Source organism: Physella acuta, unplaced genomic scaffold (assembly GCF_028476545.2).
Source record: "Physella acuta isolate Inbredline_101_S28 unplaced genomic scaffold, ASM2847654v3 ptg000161l, whole genome shotgun sequence".
In the NCBI taxonomy this organism is placed as follows: domain Eukaryota; kingdom Metazoa; phylum Mollusca; class Gastropoda; family Physidae; genus Physella; species Physella acuta.
Window position 1 is genome coordinate 86,544 of NW_026731680.1, and position 22,858 is coordinate 109,401.

The 22,858-nt window shown below is 35.0% G+C and overlaps 1 protein-coding gene across 6 annotated transcripts in view; it reads left to right on the forward strand.

Annotated features, from left to right (window-relative positions):
- Positions 1-537: 537 nt before the first annotated feature.
- Positions 538-22,858, forward strand: part of LOC131935831 (paired box protein Pax-6) — a 102,885-nt gene continuing 80,564 nt past the window's right edge. For 5 of the 6 annotated variants that reach the window (XM_059292520.1, XM_059292523.1, XM_059292522.1 and 2 more), the window contains exons 1-2: positions 538-1,317; positions 20,373-20,857. In XM_059292520.1, coding sequence (XP_059148503.1) covers positions 20,845-20,857 — 13 coding nt within the window. In that variant the 5' untranslated portion in view covers positions 538-1,317; positions 20,373-20,844. Of the gene's footprint in view, positions 1,318-15,201; positions 15,888-20,372; positions 20,858-22,858 lie in introns of those variants that run through there. The other variant, XM_059292521.1, reaches the window with a different exon arrangement.

Consider the following 22,858-nt stretch of genomic DNA (forward strand, 5'->3'; position numbering starts at 1 on the left):
GTACGGGTCTGCCGTTTCTTTTGAAGCGCGAGATGGCCCCGCCCCCTTTTTTTCTTTTTTTCGTTTGAACGAGGCTGAAGGGTTGATCGCGAGGTTTGACGGTTATGGACGCGAGGCGGAAGTAACGAATAGCGCGCGGGGAGCGGTCGCGAGGTAAGAGTTTTACGGGTGGGCGCGGCTTAGAGAGAGACGGATTATCGATAACGGGTTAACTCGCCCGTTGTATGGTCGCTGTGTTGTGTTGGGATCAATCAACCCTTCCCCCATACCACCCCCCCCCCACTTTCAACCCCACCCCCCCCCCCCGTTATTTTCGTTATTTTTTTATATCTCCCCCACTACCTCACCGTAAAATAAAAATATATTCTGAATTCAAATCGACGAAACCACCACCCCCCCCCCTTTTTTTTTAAATATAAAATCCCCCCCCCCAACCAACTCAGCTACGGAAGTGTGGCCCTCGCCCCGCCCCCCTCACCGTCCGCGGCTTATTAAGCATGTGTTTTATAGCAGCAGAGGTGAGTCGGACGGTCCAGCCAATGTTTTGGGGATCTCATGCCCTGTTTCGTGCCCTTTTCTCCCGGCGAGCTTGGAGCGAGTAATTCCATCCCACGCCGCTTGACTGCCTGCCTACCAGAGCAGATCCCACTCGGACGAGACCAGCGCCAAGGCTAGGGGTAAATGCCGTATGCTAAATAGTGGTTCACACACGGGCTAGATACTCTGAACGGGCGAGTGCGCCAAGCGAATGCTGAATTTCACCTCGGCGGATATTAAGAACGCACGGATTAATGGACCGAGGAGGTCGCAAATAGAAGTTAGGTCTAAGAATAAGCCATCCTTTATTATGCACAATTTCGTTTCTAGCTAAGCAAAAGGTGTTTCAGTTGTTTTTTTATTTTTAAAATAAATTTACATTTTTTTTTTTTTTGGAATTGTGCGGAGAACATTTTTTTTTACTCGGAGGAAACAAGTTACTCGGTGATGTTTTCTAGGCGAGCGAGCCTTTTCTAGGCACCTGAGCCTTATCCTGTTGTCATAGCCTTATCTCGACGTCTTCTGTGTGACTTAATCACAGGAATAAACTACAAGGTGTTAATTACAATTAGTCTTAGACACGTGCAGGTAGCGTCTTTATACTACAAGGACGTAAAATTTTACCTCGGGATTCTTAAAGAAGTTTTTCAAATCCTATCTTGGATCGAATTGACGTACCAAGACGCGAATATTCAGAAGTTCTTCTAACTGGATGCGTGTGTTCTTTGACTTAGTTGTGAATAATTCACTTGGATTCTTTACTGGAAAATAACGTGAAAGGTAATAAATATCTTCTTTTATTTTAAAACATATTTACACATTTTTAATGTCAACCGGGTAGGTCTACTTCAACTTTCTATCTACAAACACACAATGCGATATTGAAAGTATTACACATTAAATCACCCACATACATGAACAGCTACATCTAAATTAGTTACACATCTAAGCAACTACAAACATAAATAGCTACACACTTGAACATTATCATTACATGTAGCCTTTCATTAAACATATCACTTCATGGCGAAGAAATTAAGGTTGTAATTTTGATACTTTTAATTTATTAAACTATTAATTATAAGCCGAACAAATCGAAATTAAACGTAAGATACTACGTGGCATTAGCTGATTAACTTGACAGAATTACATTAATAATACGATGTTTCTAGTCATTTAATTAATGAATTAAGATTATTACACGAGCGGATAAAGTTGACTAGTACAAACGTCGCAATTTAAATAAAAATTATAATAAACCTTTCGTGTTTGATCGCAAAAAATGACTGTAAATAAGTATGTTACGCTTTAAAAGTAATTTTATAATTATTTATAGGTAACGGCTACTCGTAACTTAAAAATAAGCACAATTGTTTTTAATTAAGATTAAAATCCTGACTTATTTATCTTCCGTAAGCCTGAAAATATATTTCAATGCCGTATAGGTTTGGGGCTGGTCTATGCAATAGCAAACAAAATCGGGGAATCTCCGAGAAAAGTTGAACCAACTACAAACATCTTGCCTTGATATACTCCGAGTAGTGTCGGGTGTTTCCAACTCTAAGTAGCTGGTTTACTTATTCGGAGCACATACTCGAAAAATTTTTTTTTTGTGAAAAATTAAACACGTAAAAAAAATACTGCGAAAATTTAAAACACGGAAAAAAGGGTTAATGCGTAAAAATAAACACAAAAAAGATTGCTGCGAACAAATGTTAATTATAATTACCGCGAAAATGTAAATATGAGAAATGCAAAACTTGCAGAACATGGAAATTAATAATAAAAATCTCTGATGCAATTGAAAACGCAGATGGTGTCGAATAACTTATCACCTGGACATGTAATTAGCCTGATTTAATTAGCTCGAGCAAGTATAATATAAACAAGATTATAGAGAGTGATTAGGGGGATTTTTAGTTTAATGGGTGATTCGTTAAAAAAATAATTGATAAATTCGGCAAATGTTTTTTTAGTTCTTGAGTTTATGATTTTTATCCGCCCTCTTTATTATTTTTATAAATAGATTTTAATCAACATTAATAAGGTTGATATCTGTACAACAAGAGGTAAAGAATTTAAAAAAAAATTAAATATAAAATCTGTTGAAAGATAGTTATTTGTTCTAATTGCACTAGATGCTGTTCATCAAATTAGACCTTTTCATTGCGAAAATAAGAATTAGTCGGATTTAGAATATAAATTTCTTTGTATTGCAATGTATGGGTACTTAGATAGAAATGTTATTACATCTGGTTTTCGATTTAGAAGTGAAAGAATTCAGGTAAAAACCTGATATGGTATATATAAAGGTATTTGAAAACGGGGTAGATACACATTTTAATAATTAAAGAAACAACTACCTAATTTTGTCGACGTGTAAGATAAATTGTTAGGTGTTGGATTGGGTTTAAAACTTTTAAATAGTTAAGTTTAAGAAAGATTAGAAAAAATTAAAAATAATTGAAATCTGAGTCATGTGGCATATTTTAAAACGTTTCTCGATTTTCAAAGACAGTTCAGGTTTCTAAAGGAAACAAATTAATATTTTCCAACACCCCCACCACAACACACCTCAAGACAGAATCACACATCTACACAGCACACCTCTACACACCTTAAACAAAACACCAGCTGCCGTCGCTTAACACAAGCAACAACACCTTGCAGCGAGCCGTAGGCCTACGGCAAAGAGAGAAAAAAAAAAGAATCATTCAACGGCTAGGCCTTAGCTTGACGGTTTTCAACGCAACACATATCGCTGTCGGAGTCTTTTCTTCCACACCGTAAGCCTGATAAACGCCATTAAACTTGGCTCAGAGAACTATACAACCCAATTCGTAAATAAACTCAGTTTTTTTTCGCGGGGATACGAATGTAAATTAACACGAAATTTCGACGGAGTTAGGACTGGTGAATTGGACTGAGCGCCGGGAAATCTGTGGTTTGAAATATGATTATTGTTTTTGAATATCACCCGCTCCAAGATAGATACATCAAACATGCTCATTAGTGCGAGCTGCTTGGATGGTTTTGGAAATATTCGCACCTGCGTTGGAGAACAAGAAACAAATTTATGTTTCGTAGTTTAATTTAAAAGAAAATAAATACTATGTGTTTTTCGAAAATGGAATTTTAAATTTTAAACAAAATAAATTTTGTTAGAATAAAATGTTTAACAAAAATTAAAAGTCCCCAAATAAATAATTTTTGTTGTAATAATATTTTTTTCCTTACTCACCATTCAGAAAGATACATACAATTTCATGCTTATAGATTCCAAAACAAATTTACTGAACTTAAAAACCTGGGCAAAATAACATCAATACATATATTATCCAGGATAACATGCGTAAGGAATTTAAAATATGGTTTGACCCAAGGATGTTTTATCGAAATAATTTTTAAAGCGAGTTTATTCAAGCGTATTTACTGCAACGGTAAATATTTAAGAAATATATTATCTCTAGAAAATATTTAAGAACTGTATTGTACCTGGATTTATATTATGGAAAAATTCAATCTATGTATAGCTCTATATTACATGTAATATTTTTACACGACTTTCTTTGAATATTTAGTTTTGCGATAACTTTTCTAAGGACATTTTGCCCCAAGATAGTTTCCACAAAAATATTTTGTCTTAGGATATTTAATGAAAGAGCAAATTTTTTCCCAAGATAATGTACCCGTTGATATTCTTATGGAGAATTTTGTTCAAGATGTTTTATTTAAAGCTATTTTATCCAACGTTTTTCCGTTTGGGTAAATAGAGAAGTTTCTAAGAATTTCATATACCAAAATGTTTTCAATATTCTAAACAGAGTTTAACAAATAGCTCACACATATTTACCTAAGTATAATTCACTTGCCAGAAGATAACTAAAATCAAAATAATCGAAACATTGGCCAGTTAATATAAGAGATAAGTATCTTTAACTTTACAAGATTTTAAAACGTTTCTGAGGTTTCTCCTCACATACAATTAGCTCATGATGCGCTTATTACTGGGCTTCTCATTAACAAAATTTAACTAATTTGTAGCTATACTACATTAATTGATAGGATGTAGATGTATATGAAATTACAATGAATGTGTTAAATTGTTATGTAAAATAATTGTATTAAGCAATAAAATTAAAGTAGCATGTTACACATAATTTTCTTTAAAAAAAGAGATACTACTTTAAATATAAGCCGTAATAAATATTTATTAGTAGGTTAAAATGAGTTTTATTTTTAAACCTTACAAAATAATGTTAATAATTGTAAAACTAGCTATTTTTTAATCATTCCATGTTAAAGGAACTTGTCATTTTAATTTTACTATTTTACTAAACAAGTTTTTGTACCTACTGTTTTGGTTTTGTGTATCAATTAAGTTTTAAAATTATAGTGCGTGGTGCCAAATTGCAATTAAGTTTGTATCAAATTAGAAAATAGAGAGATCTATTGTTTTAAGGTATAAAGTACTTTGAAGATACGCCGGCGAATTATAAATTTAGTGAAATTTACAATCGTCTTGCTTACTACAGGATTTTAAAAACATTCGTGGTTTTAGAAAGCGGTTTCGTTTTTCTCTACTCAAACATTAATTGCCACATTTACATCAAAACACATACTTTCAATCACGCACAATCATCGACTACAATCTCAATTCACACACTTATTGATCACAATATCGAATGTCAATAATTTTCAACAGTTCCCCGTCACATTTAATGCCCACAATATCCATTCACAATCACCTTCCAGAACATACTTACAAAATCAACATACATATATTCTATTCCCACTCACTGTCCATAAAACATATTCACAATCACCGTTCACATTCTTTATTCAAAATCAACGTTCACATAATCTACTCACAATCAACAATCACATCATCTATTCACAATCAACATCCACATAATCTATTCACAATCACCATCCAAATTCTACTTTCACTATCAGTGCTCAGAATCTCCTTTAACAATCACCTTCCACCAAATGTATTCACAATCATCGTCAACAATATACAATCATATTCTTTATCATTGCGCATAACCTCCCCTATTTGCAACGACCACCACGAATAAATTGCTACGGAAATCACAAAAGCAGACGGTATTTTGAATCGAAACCCCTGAATTTACTATCTATTCAAAACATTTTTTTTTTAAATTAAATTAAAAATAGAATAAATATAATAAAAAAAAAACAACTTAGACCTACAGATTCTATCATTTCCCTCTATATATAATTTGACTTTGAAGTCAAAAAATAAATTGACTTGTGACTTAAAACAACAGCTGCAAACCCCAGGCATCAACAATCTAATCCAGTGTAAGCTAAGACAGAGCCGTTATGCCCAGCAGGTATCGACTCCGGTATCGATCGTTAAGCAGTTAATGAGATTCAAGTACTGACATTTATCGATACTTAAGTGGATACGAGTACTGATCTTATCATTAACACGTACTCGATGAAAAAAAAATCCGCGATTAAGTATCGGATTGTATTTCATAAGTGGTAGCGGAATAAAATCAATATGTTGAGATGGCTTTGGTGATTTTGAAATAGTTCCAAAGCCGGAGACTCAATATCTGGGGCTTTAAACGCTGGACATTTTTAAAGCCGGGGATATAGCCGGATCCGGGTTCGGTACATGCTAATCCGTTTGGTTTTTTAGGCTCGGGGTGGTGGTTTGGGGGTATGAATTAGTGGTTTTGGAAATACAATACCTTCTTCTTTTTCTTCTTCGTTCTTAATTTTTGAATATGGTGGAGGAATTTTTTTTGTAACCTAAAAACAATAAACCGGGAGTGATCTCCCCTAAACTTTCTCGAATATTCTTATATAAAATAACAGGGGATGGGAACTCGGGCTATAGACATGATTTTTAATCCATTTTAAATACTTAAAGTTTTAAAAATAGAATAAAATCTCGTAGACAAATTAATTGCACACCAAGTGAACGCGAAATAAAAAAGCGCATAATAGTGCGCAATATTATTATTACTTTTAAAATTTACATTAGTTTTTTGAGAAATCGGAAGTAGCGTAAAGTACTACTTCCAGTCAACGGAAATGACTCAAAATTTAATAGAAGGTAGAGAATTAGATCTTTTACTTACGTATGAAATTTCATTTATCTATCTGAAATAGTACTCAAGTTATAGGCTTTTGAAAAATTCAAAGTAGGAAAAGTACCACTTCCGGTTATCGGAAATCGCTCAAAAGTTGATACGGATCTACGATTTTGATTAAATACTTATATATGAAATTTCATCAACCTAGCTGTAACGGTACTCAAGTTATCGTGTTTACACACGGACACACACACACACACACACACACACACACACACACAGACACACAGACATACGGACAAGATTGCAAAATTATGTTTTTCCGTATCAGTGAGATGCAAAACGTCGAGATTTGCAAAAATCTCGATTTTTTTTTTTTGCACGATTACAAGACTTTCTCTATACTTCGTATATACGAGAAAGTAAAAATCAAGTAAAATCTACTTCCGCTATTCTAAATGCGATGTTGATACGTGTATACACATGCCTACAGAGAGTTCAATAGTACACAGATGTAGGGCATTAGCTTCTGTCGGAGGCTTTATGCGGTGTGTTGGTTCAGGCACTGGTCCGCTATATCGGACCAAGCGACGACTGCAATACGTCAATAACTCGTTCGTCACTAATATCGATAATCCGCTGTGTTTTGGGGTTACAGCATTACGCGTGTGTTGAGAGATGCACCGCGGGTTAAGGGTTACGGGTCGGTTAGGGATTATGGTTTTGGTTAAGGGGAATTGCTTGGAATTCGGTTAAGTATAGTGATTGAGTTAGGGTTAGCGCCTAGCGGACTATTCTTTTATTATTACTTGTTTCGTTTAGTATAGGGAAAGCTAGTCTTTTATTAGTATTTTTGTTTATGGATAATGTCAGTGATTCTTCCAGACTTTTTTCTCCGGGGGGGGGGGGGGGGGGGTGGACAACATTTTCTGGAGTGGGTGGACACTGGTAAAAGTATATGTATTCTATATAAATTCCATTTGGCTTGGGAGGGAGGGAGGGCGGTATAGATGCCCGGAAGAAACTCTGGATAATGTGACTGTTATGCTTAGGTTAACTTAGGGCTGTTGGCTTGGAGTGTATGCTTGCCGGGTTCTAAAGCGAACGGGTACGGCTAAATTACAAACACCCATTTGCTCAGTCACTTCTTCAATAGCCATTACAACATATTAAACTATTACTGGTGACAAAACAAGGACTGCCATCACACCCATCATCACATCCCCACCCCCCAACAACCCAACAGCAATCGCCCCATCCACGGGGTGTGTGTATTTATAAAGCACTTGTCCCCCCCCCCTCTCACAATTATGATTACACAGACATTAAAACGGCAGCCTTGATCCACCCCACCCCACCACCCCACCCCCACCCCTACCCCACCACCCCACCCCACCCCACCCCACCATCGTGCCGCAGAGCCGACTACACACACGACGAATCAATACCAAAACAACACTAGGCCATGTCCCTGTAATTGAACTGCTCAGTAGAGGAGGTATAATTAATTCATTGACACCCTCCCCGCTAACACTAGCGTATCTTACGGGAAAATCCTATTTTTTTTTTAGTGCGCACCATATTATTTTAAATTTCGCAATTGCGGTCCATTTAAACGCAGAGGGTACGTTGTCGAAATATGGTATTAACATTTACGGCAATTTTAATTTAGGGTAAAATGCGAACCGCTTTGTTACTTGCTACATAGATAGCTTAACTTGAACTCGATTATCAAGTATTCTCGACCTTGCTTATGTAATCCATGTCCTATCATTTCATTTTATATCCGATTTCCGGGCACCTCATAACTGAAAAATTCTGGAGTATTCAAACATAAAATTTTTGTTTTTAAATCTATTTGAACGATTTGTTTTTAACTCCAGTCTATTTAACAATATTTTTAAAATTTACTATAGCAACTTGGCATTCATAAAACTTTAATTTTCTGTACTCTAATAAACGTTGATTACATCTTTGTATCAACACTTTTTAGAGGTCTCCAGGTTAAGATTATTACAGGATCTAGTTAAAGTAGAGTGTTTACGTTTTAAATATTTGTCACAATTTATTTCAATATTAATACATTTTAAAGAATTATTGAATTTAATACGAATATTATTTTGTTTAATAATAAATAATTGATATTATCCCTAAAAATACAGTTCATTAATACTAATTATTGTTTATTAACTCTAATTTCCAAATAAAAAAAAATGTTCTTACTAATCTTAATTTTATACCCGCATAGTCCTAAAAAATTAATAATTTTGCATAACATTTCTATTGTTTTTCCCGCTGATTCAATCTATTTAAATTGTATGCATTACAATTATCTCGACGTTAAAGAAGATCAAATTAAAATATTTTAAATAATCCTTTTGGAATTGATCCGGTAAAATGATGAGTGTATTCATTTTATCGCAACAATACTTGTAAACTTCATCGGACAACCCAAACATCTGAAATAAATAATTGATCTCTAGGTAGGTTGTAGTACATTAGGCTATAGTTTTTAAAGAATTCAGGCGTGCCTTGGGAGGGGGTGGGGAGGGGATGGGGGGGGGGGGGAATGGTAAGAAAACGCAACTCAAATAATGATACTTTTTTTTTGTTTGTTATCAAATTCCGTTATATCTTTCGCAACTTATTAAAATTGAAATCTTTTAAAACTTGGAGTTTTTGCTTGCAATTATAATTCTTCTTTGCTAAACCCAGTTCTATAAATGTATGAAATATTCCTTTCTTTTTATTTTAAAAAATTCCGTTACGTCACTTATTATTTGTCAAAGTTGAAACCTTTTAAAATTCAAAATATTTTCTTGTGATAAAAATTTCCATCGCGTTTTTTTTTAATGAGAGCCCCGCGCGCCTCTTTGGTGCCCCCTGAGAGAGAGAGAGAGAGAGGGGGAGGGGGAGATTAACAAATGCTTGATAAACAATATCTCAATCAGATCAAAGTCATTATTTAAAGCCCCACCCCCGCCCGTCACCCCCACCCCTCTCATAACACATGGACGTCAAGATGAGCTTTCACACCCGCCATACCTAATTTCGCATAACCGAGTCGAATTCATGTTTTTTTGAACGTCAAAAAGAAAATCTCTCCTCGGACCCACCCCCATCACCCCCTCTAACCTCTTCACACCTTCCTCTTTTAGCCCCAGGGTCACGATCGAATCTATAATTAGAGGGAAGTTAATTTTTTGAGAACGTCAAATTTCCTCCCCCCCCCCCCTTCTCTCGCGATCCAAAGTAAAGATCAACACTTCTCGCTCATAATGAACCGATTATGGAACGTTTGAAAGCGACTTTGGAAGAAAAAGATAATAATTCAGGAGCCTTGTTGAAAGAGTTTTAGCAGTTTGGCTTTGAGGCTGTAGATAATGGAGAGCCCGTACCGTGCTGCGGGTTTTTATGCTAGTAGACACTTGGACATCAATCATGATTGATAGGTTTTCAACGCATTATTCATCTTAGAGGTGGTAACTTTAAAAAAATATATATACAAAAATCTATAATTTATCGTTTTAAAAAAAAACAAAAAACCCATGTCTAAAAAGTGGTTTCCCATCCTTTTTACATTATATCCATTCCACTTACATAATTGTAAAATTATATTACTTGTGAATATTATTCTAATTCTGAAGCTTATAATAAATCTTAATTAATTAAAGATAATTAATTAAATTGCTGAACGAAATGGTTGAGAGTACTGAATTATATTCCACTAGACTAAAAAACATTCATGTAAAATATTGTAAAATAATGGTATCTATGGTATTTTTTAAAAGCTTAAATACTTTGCTAATAAACTACTAATTATTTAAAGAGCTTGAATAAAACTAATAATTTCTAAATAAATTAAATGCGGTGTAAAATCATACGCCTAATGACTTGTTTGTTATTTTTAAATTTAAAACTATTTTGGTTTTCTTCGAGTTATCACCCCTTGTTTGTTGCGTGTTAAAGAGGGCGCTAATGGCTGAGTTGTAAACAGATTGCATGCAAGAAATGGTCTCAGATTTCTTCGTGGGCCCATGCTTCGAGTGTTATCTCCAAAACCTTTCGTCAGTTCGTGAAAATTAATACGTTAAAGTCGGGACCGATCCACCGGGTCCGGCAACTGCCCACAGAGGGCGACCGGTTAAGACCGGCAGATTTTTTTTCTTCTTCTTTCTCCGAGGTGGCCGGCAACAGAACAGATGGTTATCCCACAATAGTGTGACACGGGAGCCGGTCATTAGGGGGGAGAAGGGTCCCCCGTCCGCGTGTCCCGGGCGGTGCCGCTCTTGCCCCGGGGCTAGTGTAACTCTGATGTCTTTGAGCTGGGGGTTGGGGGGGGGGGGGGGGTGCTGGTGGGAGGGGGGGTATGTCGCGCCGTCTCGTCTACTTAATATTGAGTAGGGGGACTGTAAAAGGGGAAATGAAAAACTTCTGATTTGAATTGAGATGCAGAAGGGACTAGAGAGTATGGGAATCGTTATTAAGCACAAAAAAAGCCATCTAAATTTGCAGTCGATTAGGTAAAATGTCAGACAATAGACAATGGTACTAAGTTAAGAAAATATTGGAACATATAAAATCACACACAATAACTAATATAACTAGATGGTTATGGTTTTAAAATCAACATTTATTTCTTTAATAATCAACAGCTTACTGATAACTGCCGGTTTCTTACATTATTAGTAAAGTCCCTTGTCGAACCTGACGGTCCATTGGGCTAGTGAAGTAGAGTGCACCTGTTTCTTTGACCTCGGCATATGAAGGGATAGTAAAGTCAGCACCATGCCCAGTCACCATTACTTTCCTTAACAGAGCTAGGGGGACACAAGGACGCCCTACAGATATGAACCCGGATTCGAACTCTAGACTACCGCCCTACCACTAGACCACGCCGTCCCACCTACTTACATTAGCACTTACTTGAAATCAGTTTAAAGTACTGAGTATTGTAGAGGTGGTGTGTCTAACCATCTAGCAGAACCACGAAAACACTTACGTTGAACACTCTTGTCTTACAAACAAAACTTAAGTTGGTGGGGGGGGGGGCGTTAAAGCGGTGTTTGTGCCCGCAAGCACCTCCGCGAGGGACGCCACTGTCGAACACCCAACACACACACCACGCCATCTCACAGCACAACACGTCCCCGGGCGCAGCGCTCCATTTAGCGGGTACAAAGTGAGACGCCCAGCAGGGCGCCACGCCATAGATCCGCGGCCAACGAAGCGTGTGAGGTACATGCGCTGGGCTCGGGTTTATGGCCGACACTATGGTGTGTGTGGGTGTGTGGTTGTGTGCGGGTTTATGGCCGACACTCTGGTGTGTGGTTGGGTGCGAGTTTGTGGTTAGCGCTCTGGTGTGTGTGGGTGTGTGGTTGGGTGCGGGTTTATGACCAGCACTCCCGTGAGTTATTTTAAAATGGCACCAACTTAATAAGAGGCTTGCTGAAATTTCTATTTGGATACGTTTATTATTGTACATTTAACTATAAATATATATAATACATATGACAATACTTGAATAGTAATACAGTGAACACACACATATAAACATATATATATATATATATACACACAAACATATATATATATATATATATATATATATATATATATATATATATATATATATATATATATATATATATATATATATATATATATATATATATATATAGCTTAGCTCTCTATAGTGAATTACTCCTCTGAAGTTGCCTTTACATTTTTTCAAAAAAAAAAAAAAAAAAGACCTAAACTTCACCTATAACACGATGTTAAAGTTGAAGTATATAAAAATAGAAACATTTTTTTATCCCTCCTATTCCAACCCGCAAATCCTTATAACATCATTTGTACTTATGAAAATCTTAACTCGAATTCTCTTGTAATTAAAAAAAAGAGAAGGTCTTGAGCGTTCGCAGATTTCGTTTCGCTAGACCCGAGTTTGGCGCTGTTTTAAAATTGTTTAAAAAAAATATAAGTTTGTGTGTCAAAACAAAGATATTTTAGCTCTTTATGAGCTAAGCTAAGCTGTTCTACCAGGAGCAGAAGTTTCAAAATTTTAAACAATTCTTGTCAAATTAAAAAAAATAAAAATCTGAAAAATAAAAATGTGTTCGTTTTAAATGAGAGAAAAAAAATGTGATTTACGTATGTTTACGTATGTAAAAGACAACAGTGAAATACGAGCAGTTTAATTACTGCACTGTGTTAGGCGTGGAAGTCGGAATTCAACGCAAAACAATTAGTTTAACGTGATTTTTTTTCTTTCGTTAATTTAAATTTAAATACAATCCTAGTTTTATACACGTTTTTACATGTCCTGCCCACAACCCTACCTGAGAGTAGTCTCTGTCGTAGAAGTGAGGTGTTATCTCCCTTGAAGGAGGAGTTGTCCCCGTGTCACACAAGGGAAGCAGATTAAGGACATCCAATGGACTGGGACTCTCGTGTTCTAGCTTGTCCGCCCACTGTAGGGGGTGGTGGGAGGGGGGGAGGTGATTAATTACAGCGGCGATGACTCCAGGTTTTGTCGTGTTACACAGACAGGCACGTACATGCTAATCTAGCAGATATATTCGTTGTGCTACATGACACACACACAAACACACACATACACACATACACACAAACATATATATATATATATATACATATATATATATATATATATATATATATATATATATATATATATATATATATATATATATATATATATATATATATATATATATATATATATATATATATATATATATACCAATACATGTATGTGTGTATATACATATGCATGTATATATATATAAACACACACACATATATATATATATATATATATATATATATATATATATATATATATATATATATATATATCTGTATAACTATATAATCATAGATATTTACCCTCAAATACCCACACACTTATATATGTAATATATATGCCTATATATTGTTAGGGTAGATAAATCAATATCTATCTATCTATCTATATATATATATATATATATATATATATATATATATATATATATATATATCTTTGTAGCTTAACTGATATAGTTTATGAGCTGAATTGGCCGTTGAATGGCTTCCTACCTACCTACTGTCCACCAAATGAATATCGTGAGTCACATAGAACCCCCCTTAAATAGGACGCCATGTTTTATAATTTAGCACGCAGAGGTTTCAGCCCTACACACTGATTGAGCGGCTTGCACCCGCGATCGAATACAACCGGAAATTGCTCGTTACTGCTATTTTTGTTCTACGGTAATTTCCAAAAAATAAAAAAAAATATAAAAAGAAATAACTTTTAAAAAATCCTTTAAGTCATTACATTTAGGAAAAAGAGATAATTTACATAATATTTAACTCACATTTTTTCCATATTTAGCTCTTCCCAACCTAAAATTAACACAAACAATTAAAATTTCTTTTTAATTAGATCATTAATTTTTAATTATATAAATTATCCTGTTAAATGAACATATTTTTTTTTCTTAATAAAATATTTGACAAAAAATATCTTTCATATTTTGGTATCCTTATGGTATTATCCTGCTATTATCCGGGTATCCTTGTGGTATCATCCTGCTGTTATTATCCTGGTATCCTGCTAGTATTATCCTAGTATCCTCTGGTATCCTCCAGTATCATCCTGCAATCGGCGCTCTGTCACTCCCAAGCCTTAATCTTCCATGAATATTCATGCCCGTCGACTTCTTTCCGAGAGCGACCTGAGCAATTACACAGATCTTTATTCGAAAATTACCCCTACCCCACCCTTCGTCTCCCCCCTTCCTCTTCCTCGTCTTCTCTCCACTCACCCCCCCCCCCCCATCCCAACAACAGGTTAATTTTTTTCATTAGTTAAACATGCCGATGTCTACACACATAGTCACCACACAGACACCACCACGCTTTTCACTCACAAACGTTGTTATGGTGATTATAATTTTTTTTCCAGTGAGAAAAATACACCACTATCTTCTATCCACCACTCTCCCTCCCCACCCAACAGTTTGTTAAACAGCTAAAAATAGGCCAACTATCTCTATTTCTAGGTATGTTTCAGTACATATAGTCACTACACGCATACCTTTTTCTTTCCACGCACAAACGTTGCAATCACGATATTTTTTTCCCAATGATCTACATACACCACTATCCTCTACCCAAACAGCTAAAACTTCACAATCTCTGCATTTCTAGAAACATTTATTCGCCCCCACCCCCACCCCCTCCTAACACATTCAACACCCCTCTACCCACCCCAAAAAAACACACTTTCGAAAGTCGTACTCACAATTAACTCACCCCCTACCACCACTCCCCCCTCCCACCCCTAGCACCAATACAAGACTCATCGCACTCCTGCAAATCAAATCTCGCCCCTCCGCGATACACCGCGAGAGAGTCCGCGACACGCAGCGCTGAGCACCGGTATATCGCCGTGGTGACATGACAACTGACATTGTGTCGTGACGACCGGAACCCGTCTTGTCCTGCCCATCTCATCTCGTTATTTTAACAGCAAGAAAATTAAAAAAAAAATATTCTGGAGTCGTATCTGTATCTGGATTTACGCACCTTGCTCTCATTTTAACTTTCGCATTTTTTTGTATTTATACATTTGGAATTCAAAGATAGAATTAAACTCAGCTCTGAATGACATCATCGCAAATGATTTCTCTGTATATTAAATGTGAACTTAGTTAAATTTTGTTTAATTTAAAAACAAATAAACGAAAAAAACTGTTAAATTACATTTCTATATTTCTACGATTGAAGTGCATTTTTAAAATATAAAAAAAAAATATTTTGAAATTTAATGTTTGGAATGATGTTTTTATTTTAATTAAAAATAAATAGATCTAAGCATGTGTTTGCTAACAACTTGTCATAACTTATAGACGTATTTCCAAACTTGAAGCCACGATTTAGCAGATAAAAATATACCTTTAAGAAACCGGTTTTAATTGTCTGCGTGTTCAGTCTTCACGGATCAATTCATCAGAGTGTGCCAATGTTAATTAAGACTTTGGTCCTGCAAGGGCGGCCACTCCTAACATGAGTGAGGGGAGACAACTAGTGAACATGGATTCTGTGCTTTGATGGATAACCGTGGATGTTCGTACCTACGTTGTGTGTGTTTTCGTTGTGGATACATTTTTTCCCTCCGAAGAGTTGGAATTTTTTTTCTGAATATGTGACCCCTCCCACTTTTCGCTGTTGAAAATGTAACTAGAGCTACGCATTTTAAATGAGGTGAGGGGAATGCCTAAGATTAAGTCTTGTAATTTAAGACAGGATTAAAATGCCTAATACAAAAATTATGTAACAACACTTATGTGTATAGAATGCAAAATTATCTAAAATTAATGACGTGTAATATTTCTAAACAGTATTAAAATTAGCAGAAAAAGCTATCTCGTCAGTTAAACAAATCCAATGTATAATCTTCGATTAACGAAACCATCAAACAATTAAAAAATAATGTAACATAGCATCAATATATATATATATGTATATATAGGCCGCTATATATATATATATATATATATATATATATATATATATATATATATATATATATATATATATATATATATATATGTTCTTTAAAAGTATGTTTAGGAACAGGGAAACCAATATTAAATCACTTTTTAAAAATGTATAAGAGCATTAACTTGCCAATTCGCCACCACGACCAGATGTCGTTAAGGCTTTAAGTTGACCAGTTAATTACAACATAACACATCGTAAGAGCACATTACACACTTCTCAATCATCTGCTGAGCATTGGTATTGATTGTATGATTCTACCATATATATATATATATATATATATATATATATATATATATATATATATATATATATATATAGATAGATATATAAAAAAAACGTGTATATATAGTATATCATATGTTTTTACGAAAAACCTGTAACTGAATAAACATATATATATATATATATATATATATATATATATATATATATATGTGTGTGTGTCTATAAGTATATACAAGTATACAATTATACTTGTAAAAAGATGGGGGATTTTACACCGAAAATATGATGTCTATAAAATTTCTATAATCGTAAAATCAAATCTTGTATTTGATCCCAATCATACATAAATCACACTCTACACCGCGGCAAGTTGAAACTCTAATAATTAAAACGTGTTGTACATTTTTAAAATAAATATCTTAAACTCTATTTAACTGCCATTATAAGCCTATTCAATTCATCCCTAGCACACAAAAAAAAATGGAAATAAAAACTCGCATTAATTTTTTTTTTACCTACAAACGCTCACGGCTTTGTGTTACGTCCCAAGCTAGTCACTGAATGTTAGCTACCCCCCCTCCCCCCCCCCCCCCCCTTACAACACAGACCCTCACCCTCCGGCTTAACGGCACGCTCCCGATCAAGTATATCCTATTACAAGTCTGGATTTGTTTTTTTTTTCCATTTTTTGTTGTTGAACGGCTCCAATATTATGACACACTGTTTAACCAGTAGCGAACTAGATCTAATACAAGATAGCATCGCCCAGTCTCTCTGCGGGAGCTTTACCGCGATTTAAGATTAAGTGTTTTTTGTGCAACAGTTGGGGACCGGTTTAAGTAGGGATTATAGCCACTTACCTGGCCGTTAAAATTGTAATCCTAATCCTAATTAAAGATTGGGCATTAAAGAATTAAAGGGGCCGGCTCTGGAAGCCGCGAGAGGTATTTAAAGGATTGTTCCCGTTGCTGATACTAGAAATGTAGGTCGAGAAGTTCAACTCACAAAAGAAAATTTTGAACAATCCAGATTAAGAAACCAAAGTTTGGAACTAATTTTTAAATGGAAACTATACAAGCTAAAGGTTCGGCGAACATTTTTTGTAAACTTGACATCAAGAGTATTTAAAAAATAAATAAATTGATTTCTCTTAAATTCAAACCACAAAAAAAAAAAAAATACTTCACAATTTTCGAATTGCTTATTCACAAAGTATTTAGGCACATAAACCCTTGTTATTTCCATAGTTTATTGGTTAACGATTAACATTCAGTCACATTCATGAAGAAAAGGGGGGAGGGTTGGAGAGTATGTTACCTTCAAAACTCTCAAATTCAGACTCACTGGCATATGCAACTTGTTTGTTGGGTACATCAACTTACCCTAGAGAGAAACTCCAAAATCAAAAAAAATCTGGTTTTGCTTAAGACGTTATTTGAATAGAAAATCGGCCATTTTTAATGAATACATATTCAATGTATGTTAACAATTTTTATCTTAACATCTTTCGATAAAAGTATTTACACCTCTAGTTTAAAAGTATTTACACCTCTAGTTTAAAAGTATTTACACCTCTAGTTTATTGTGTCCACTGTATAATGGTCAGTAAACTTGAACTGTAGAAAATATGAAAAAATGACTCTAAACAAAAATTAATTTAAAAAATAAGATTTCCGAAATGCCTACTGTTAGATCATTAAGACTTAAAATTGTTTTGTTTTTTATACTCGTAGATTGTATACAATAACTTCGTTTCAAAATAAATACAATACAACTCACATGTTTAAAAGTTCGCCCGTTTCATTAGATTTCAGGGGTCTCCAAACTTTTCAGTCCGAGGGCCGCATTACCCATCAAATTTCAGTTCGGGGGCCAGTTTCTTCCAGGCATGTCTTTGATTTTTCTGGGCAAAGTTCCTCAGCCATCACCAACAGACGATTTTTCCTTGACAAAAAGATCTCCGCGGGCCGGATGAGAGGACTTCGCGGGCCGCATCCGGCCCGCGGGCCGTAGTTTGGAGACCCCTGCATTAGATCATAAAGACTTTAAAGTGTTTTCCTTATGTGTACTGATCGTAATTCACTCTGTATACAGAAGATAGATCTAGACATCAACCAAATTGTACACAAACCACCACTTTTTCACAGTAAAGATAAACCTTTCTAATTCTTTGAAGACGAGCTCTGATAAAAAATCTAACCGTACTTTAAAGTGCATGTATCTTTGCCGTCCTGTGAACTTCTGAAACTAGCTTTGTCCTCAGTGGTGTTCGCTCTGTTGTTATAATCTAACAAACCAGCCGTTTAATTTAGTGGATTATACAAAGTAATAAATCTAATTCAATAAACATATACAAAGTTCTGTTATACAAACTAATATAAATATAAATATATATATACATAAAATATAAAATTTTTTTTAATCAAATATATAAAATTTTAGCAAATTAAATATTAATACATAAGCACAATACAGAAATATCTAAGTTGATACAGCTCTAATAAATACATTGATAGTAGGATAAAGCTAATATGAAATGAAGCTATTATATTCAATCTCTTATCTTCGTTGTTAATTTTTGAATTGAACGCTAATTGGTAGTTAAACATTACATAAACTAAACTTTTTTTATTCGTTGGAGATAAAAACATATTTTAAATAATTTTTTTTTTTGGAATTTAAATGAATTCTTTTCGTGCATGACTAATTTAATTATACCGTAGACGTATTCATTATTTGTATACCCGGTACGTTATAAGAAACAATTAATGTAATTTTCTGCATTACCTTAATGCGCCCGTGTTAAACTTCTAAAGTCGAAAGTTTTAGGAATACCGTCCCTTTACATTAATATAAGAATCAAACAATAATTAATCCAAATTACATGTAGTATCTATATTTCTAATTTAATACACCACTTTCATGGTTAACACATTATAGGATACGGTAGATCACATAACCTGCCATTATTAAATTATTTAATGAGGAATATTTAATTAACCATAATTAATTAGTCATTGTGAGATCTTTAACTGTTTGATGAAGCTACACAGTGTGATCTATGTGACAATGCTGTTGTTACTAATCTACGAGAGACAAATTTAATCTCTTATGCTAAAGGTTACAACTAATGTCAATGACAACTTAACCCTTGATTAAGGAATTTTTTTTTCTTATTAAAACAAGTAATTAAAAAAAGTCTAGTGACAATTTTAGCGCAATTTCCTTGTGTTATCTAAAAATAGCTCTGTCGTAGCGTAAATCAAGAGCAGGGTTAGTAAAACCATTGGTTAGTTATTAAAACGTTTTTTATTAATTTTTTTTTTCAGTATTTTACGTTTTATTTACAATAGAGTAACATGACTAAAAACCATTGCGCGCCCAGCTACCGAACGTGACGTCGCAGCCATTGAACGTGATGGCGCAGCTATTGAACGTGATGACGCGTGTGGTGTGGTTGCATAAAATGCCTACTAATTCGGTCCAAATTTTAATTAATTCAAAAATTTTTTTGTGACCAAACGAAAGGATATTTTTGAAAACTTTCTTCGGCAATATTGTTCTAAATTATGGCAGGAATCGATTGGTACGTGTTTCAAGTCGACAAGTGGTCTGGTTGCCGAGATATAGGCAAAAAACTGCATTTTTTCGAGGTTTTTTGGCTTTTCCGGGAAATCCATGAAAGAAACCCGGAATTTTTATGGCCTATGTTCATCCTCGTAACTTGCTTAACATAATTGTTTTTGTAACTAGTCATCGATATTGCTTCGTTGAGGAGGAGATACGACTTAAAGCTGCGGACACACATCCATACATTCATCCATCCATCCATCTATCCAGAAATGACGGGTTAATAAACGCAATTCTCCAGAATGGAAATTGCGCTAAAAAAACACAAAACAACAACCCATTCCTTTGAAGTATTTGACAACGAATTTTTAAATCTATCTTTTTCAGATCCATACAGTCTGGTCAAAGGGGCGGTGCGCACCCTTGCACCTCATTGCACCATAACGGATTCGCGTGGTGCGCATCTACTACAGGCATCGATCTCAGACATGTTGTTACCCTGATAGGAAACTGAAAAAAGTTACTCCAGAATTCCCCCTTCAGACTTTATCCTGTAAATTAAGCTCTGGATTTTAAACTCCAGAACTAAAGCCCCAGAGTATCTTCTGATTTTTACCTCCGGAATTTTCAACTGTAGATTCTCAGCTTCAGAATTTTAGCTCCAGATTTGAGCGTCGGATTCTTAGCTCTGGAACCATTCCCGTTCTATTCTCTGAAATCTTTGGCGCCCTGTAAGGGTGAGCTGGGTGCCACGGGTCTAAGGCTCAAATGCCGCGGATTGGAGGCTGAGTTTCAGACATCTGCTGTGGATATAAATAGCACAAGGGACGAAACTCTGGAGATTAAATTGTTTAACAACATGCCCGCAAAAGGTAAGATAATGAGATGATTATAATTAGACTTCAACTACTTAAATATATTACAATTAACAGACGTCTCTGATTTTATGACAGACAATAGAAAATTTAGTTCTATTTTGTATATTATTCGTATTATTTATACAGATGTAGACAATACGGATGTAGACAATACTCAAAACCTAAATTTTAGTTTTTATATATAGTGGTTAGTTGTTGAATGTTACGTCGTTTTTGTAAACCTGATCATGAACATTATTATTTTGTATTCCTAACTTTTTATTTCGTATAATTTTTGGCGGTTTTGATATAGTATAGAAATTTCTTTAAATCAGGAAACGTAGAAAACAATTACTTTAACCTAGTGCCCCCCTCCCCCTCTTTAAAGTTTTAAGTGACCTCCTTTCGCCCAGAGACAGAAAATGTCTAAGGAAAAAACGGTGTACATTGATATTCTTGTTCTTATCACGAATTGTAGGCAAAGTCAAAACCTTCTTTTTATTCCGTATATTCGTTATGATACTTTATATTTTATTATACCTAGCTAATGTTCTTATGAAGTCTTCGTGTTTTCCAATATTATTTAAAAATTTAATACCGCGACTTTATTCTCACATCGCTTTCTCCAACAATGTATTCCAATTGCTTTTAAAAGACCGTATTTTAAACTTCTTACATTCCTGTATGCATTTGTATTGATTGAAACAATTCTGACCCACCCCACCCCATTAATCGATGTGCAGATAAAAGCACAATTTTATTCAGCATGTTAAAAAATAATTTATAATTTGCCAAAGGGCAGGGAATTAGAGTTATCCGAATTCGTTAAAGAGTTATCTATCTTTCAGAATTTAATTTAATATTTTGTATTTTAAAGGCACTAGCATAGAGCATAGTTGTTGAAGAAAACTATCAATCATAAAAGCAGAACAATTATTTCCTAAATGAACTTAGCGACGGAAATATATATTTAAAAAGTTGTTGAATATCTAAACCATATTTTCTGTTCGTAGTATTTCCCATCCCTATTCCCTGTTAATAATAACATACAGCTATTTGTTTTCGAAACTGAGCTTTGTTTTAAACTTAAATACAAAGTAATTAACAAAGTTACTTTCACACTCTTATAAACAGACTAAATGCTTGCTTTATCGGCGTGGTTGAATAGTTAAGCTTATGGCTGCTAACCCTAATGTCTCGAGTTCGGATGCCGGGTTCTAATTTGTACGATATCCCTAGTCCACCCGGGGTTACCTAATTGAAGTTAGGGAAACAAAAGCAACTGGGCTTACTGCTGACCACACCAAATCACACTGAAGTTAACCCAAACTCAACCAGTTAAAACAGTTCAAAACTATTAACACTCAAACCCAACCCGTTATGAACAAAGCGAAATGTTTCATTTCAATACTTTTCTCTACTGAAACTCATCAACATATACAACATACTAGTGCACACGAATGCACACTACTGCACTCTATTACACACTACTATACACTGCTACACATTACTGCACACTACTTCACACTGCTAAACATTACTGCAAACTACTTCATACTACTGCAAACTACTTCATACTACTGCACACTACTACACACTACTTCATACTACTGCACACTAATGCAAACTACTACACACTACAACACACTACTGCACACTACTACACACTACTGCACATTATCCCTCTTCCCCTTGGATGATAAAAACGACGAAAACACTTCTACATTGAACGCTAACTCCCAGCATTCACAGACTATTAAATACCCCCTCCCCTCACTAACCACGTCCCCCTATCCCCCCTTCCCCAATTACCAAAAGGATCCCTCATCAACATCTTCACAACAAGCGACGACATCCCTGTTCATAAAATTGGCCGCAAATCTCCGCTAGATTGCTATCTCTCTCGGACGTTCGCCCTTCATGACCGGGAGAGATCCCGTCCACCCGATTCTACCAATTCACAAGGCCAAGGATTCTCACTAAGGGAATAACAGGACTCTCTGCTTCCCTTTTAGC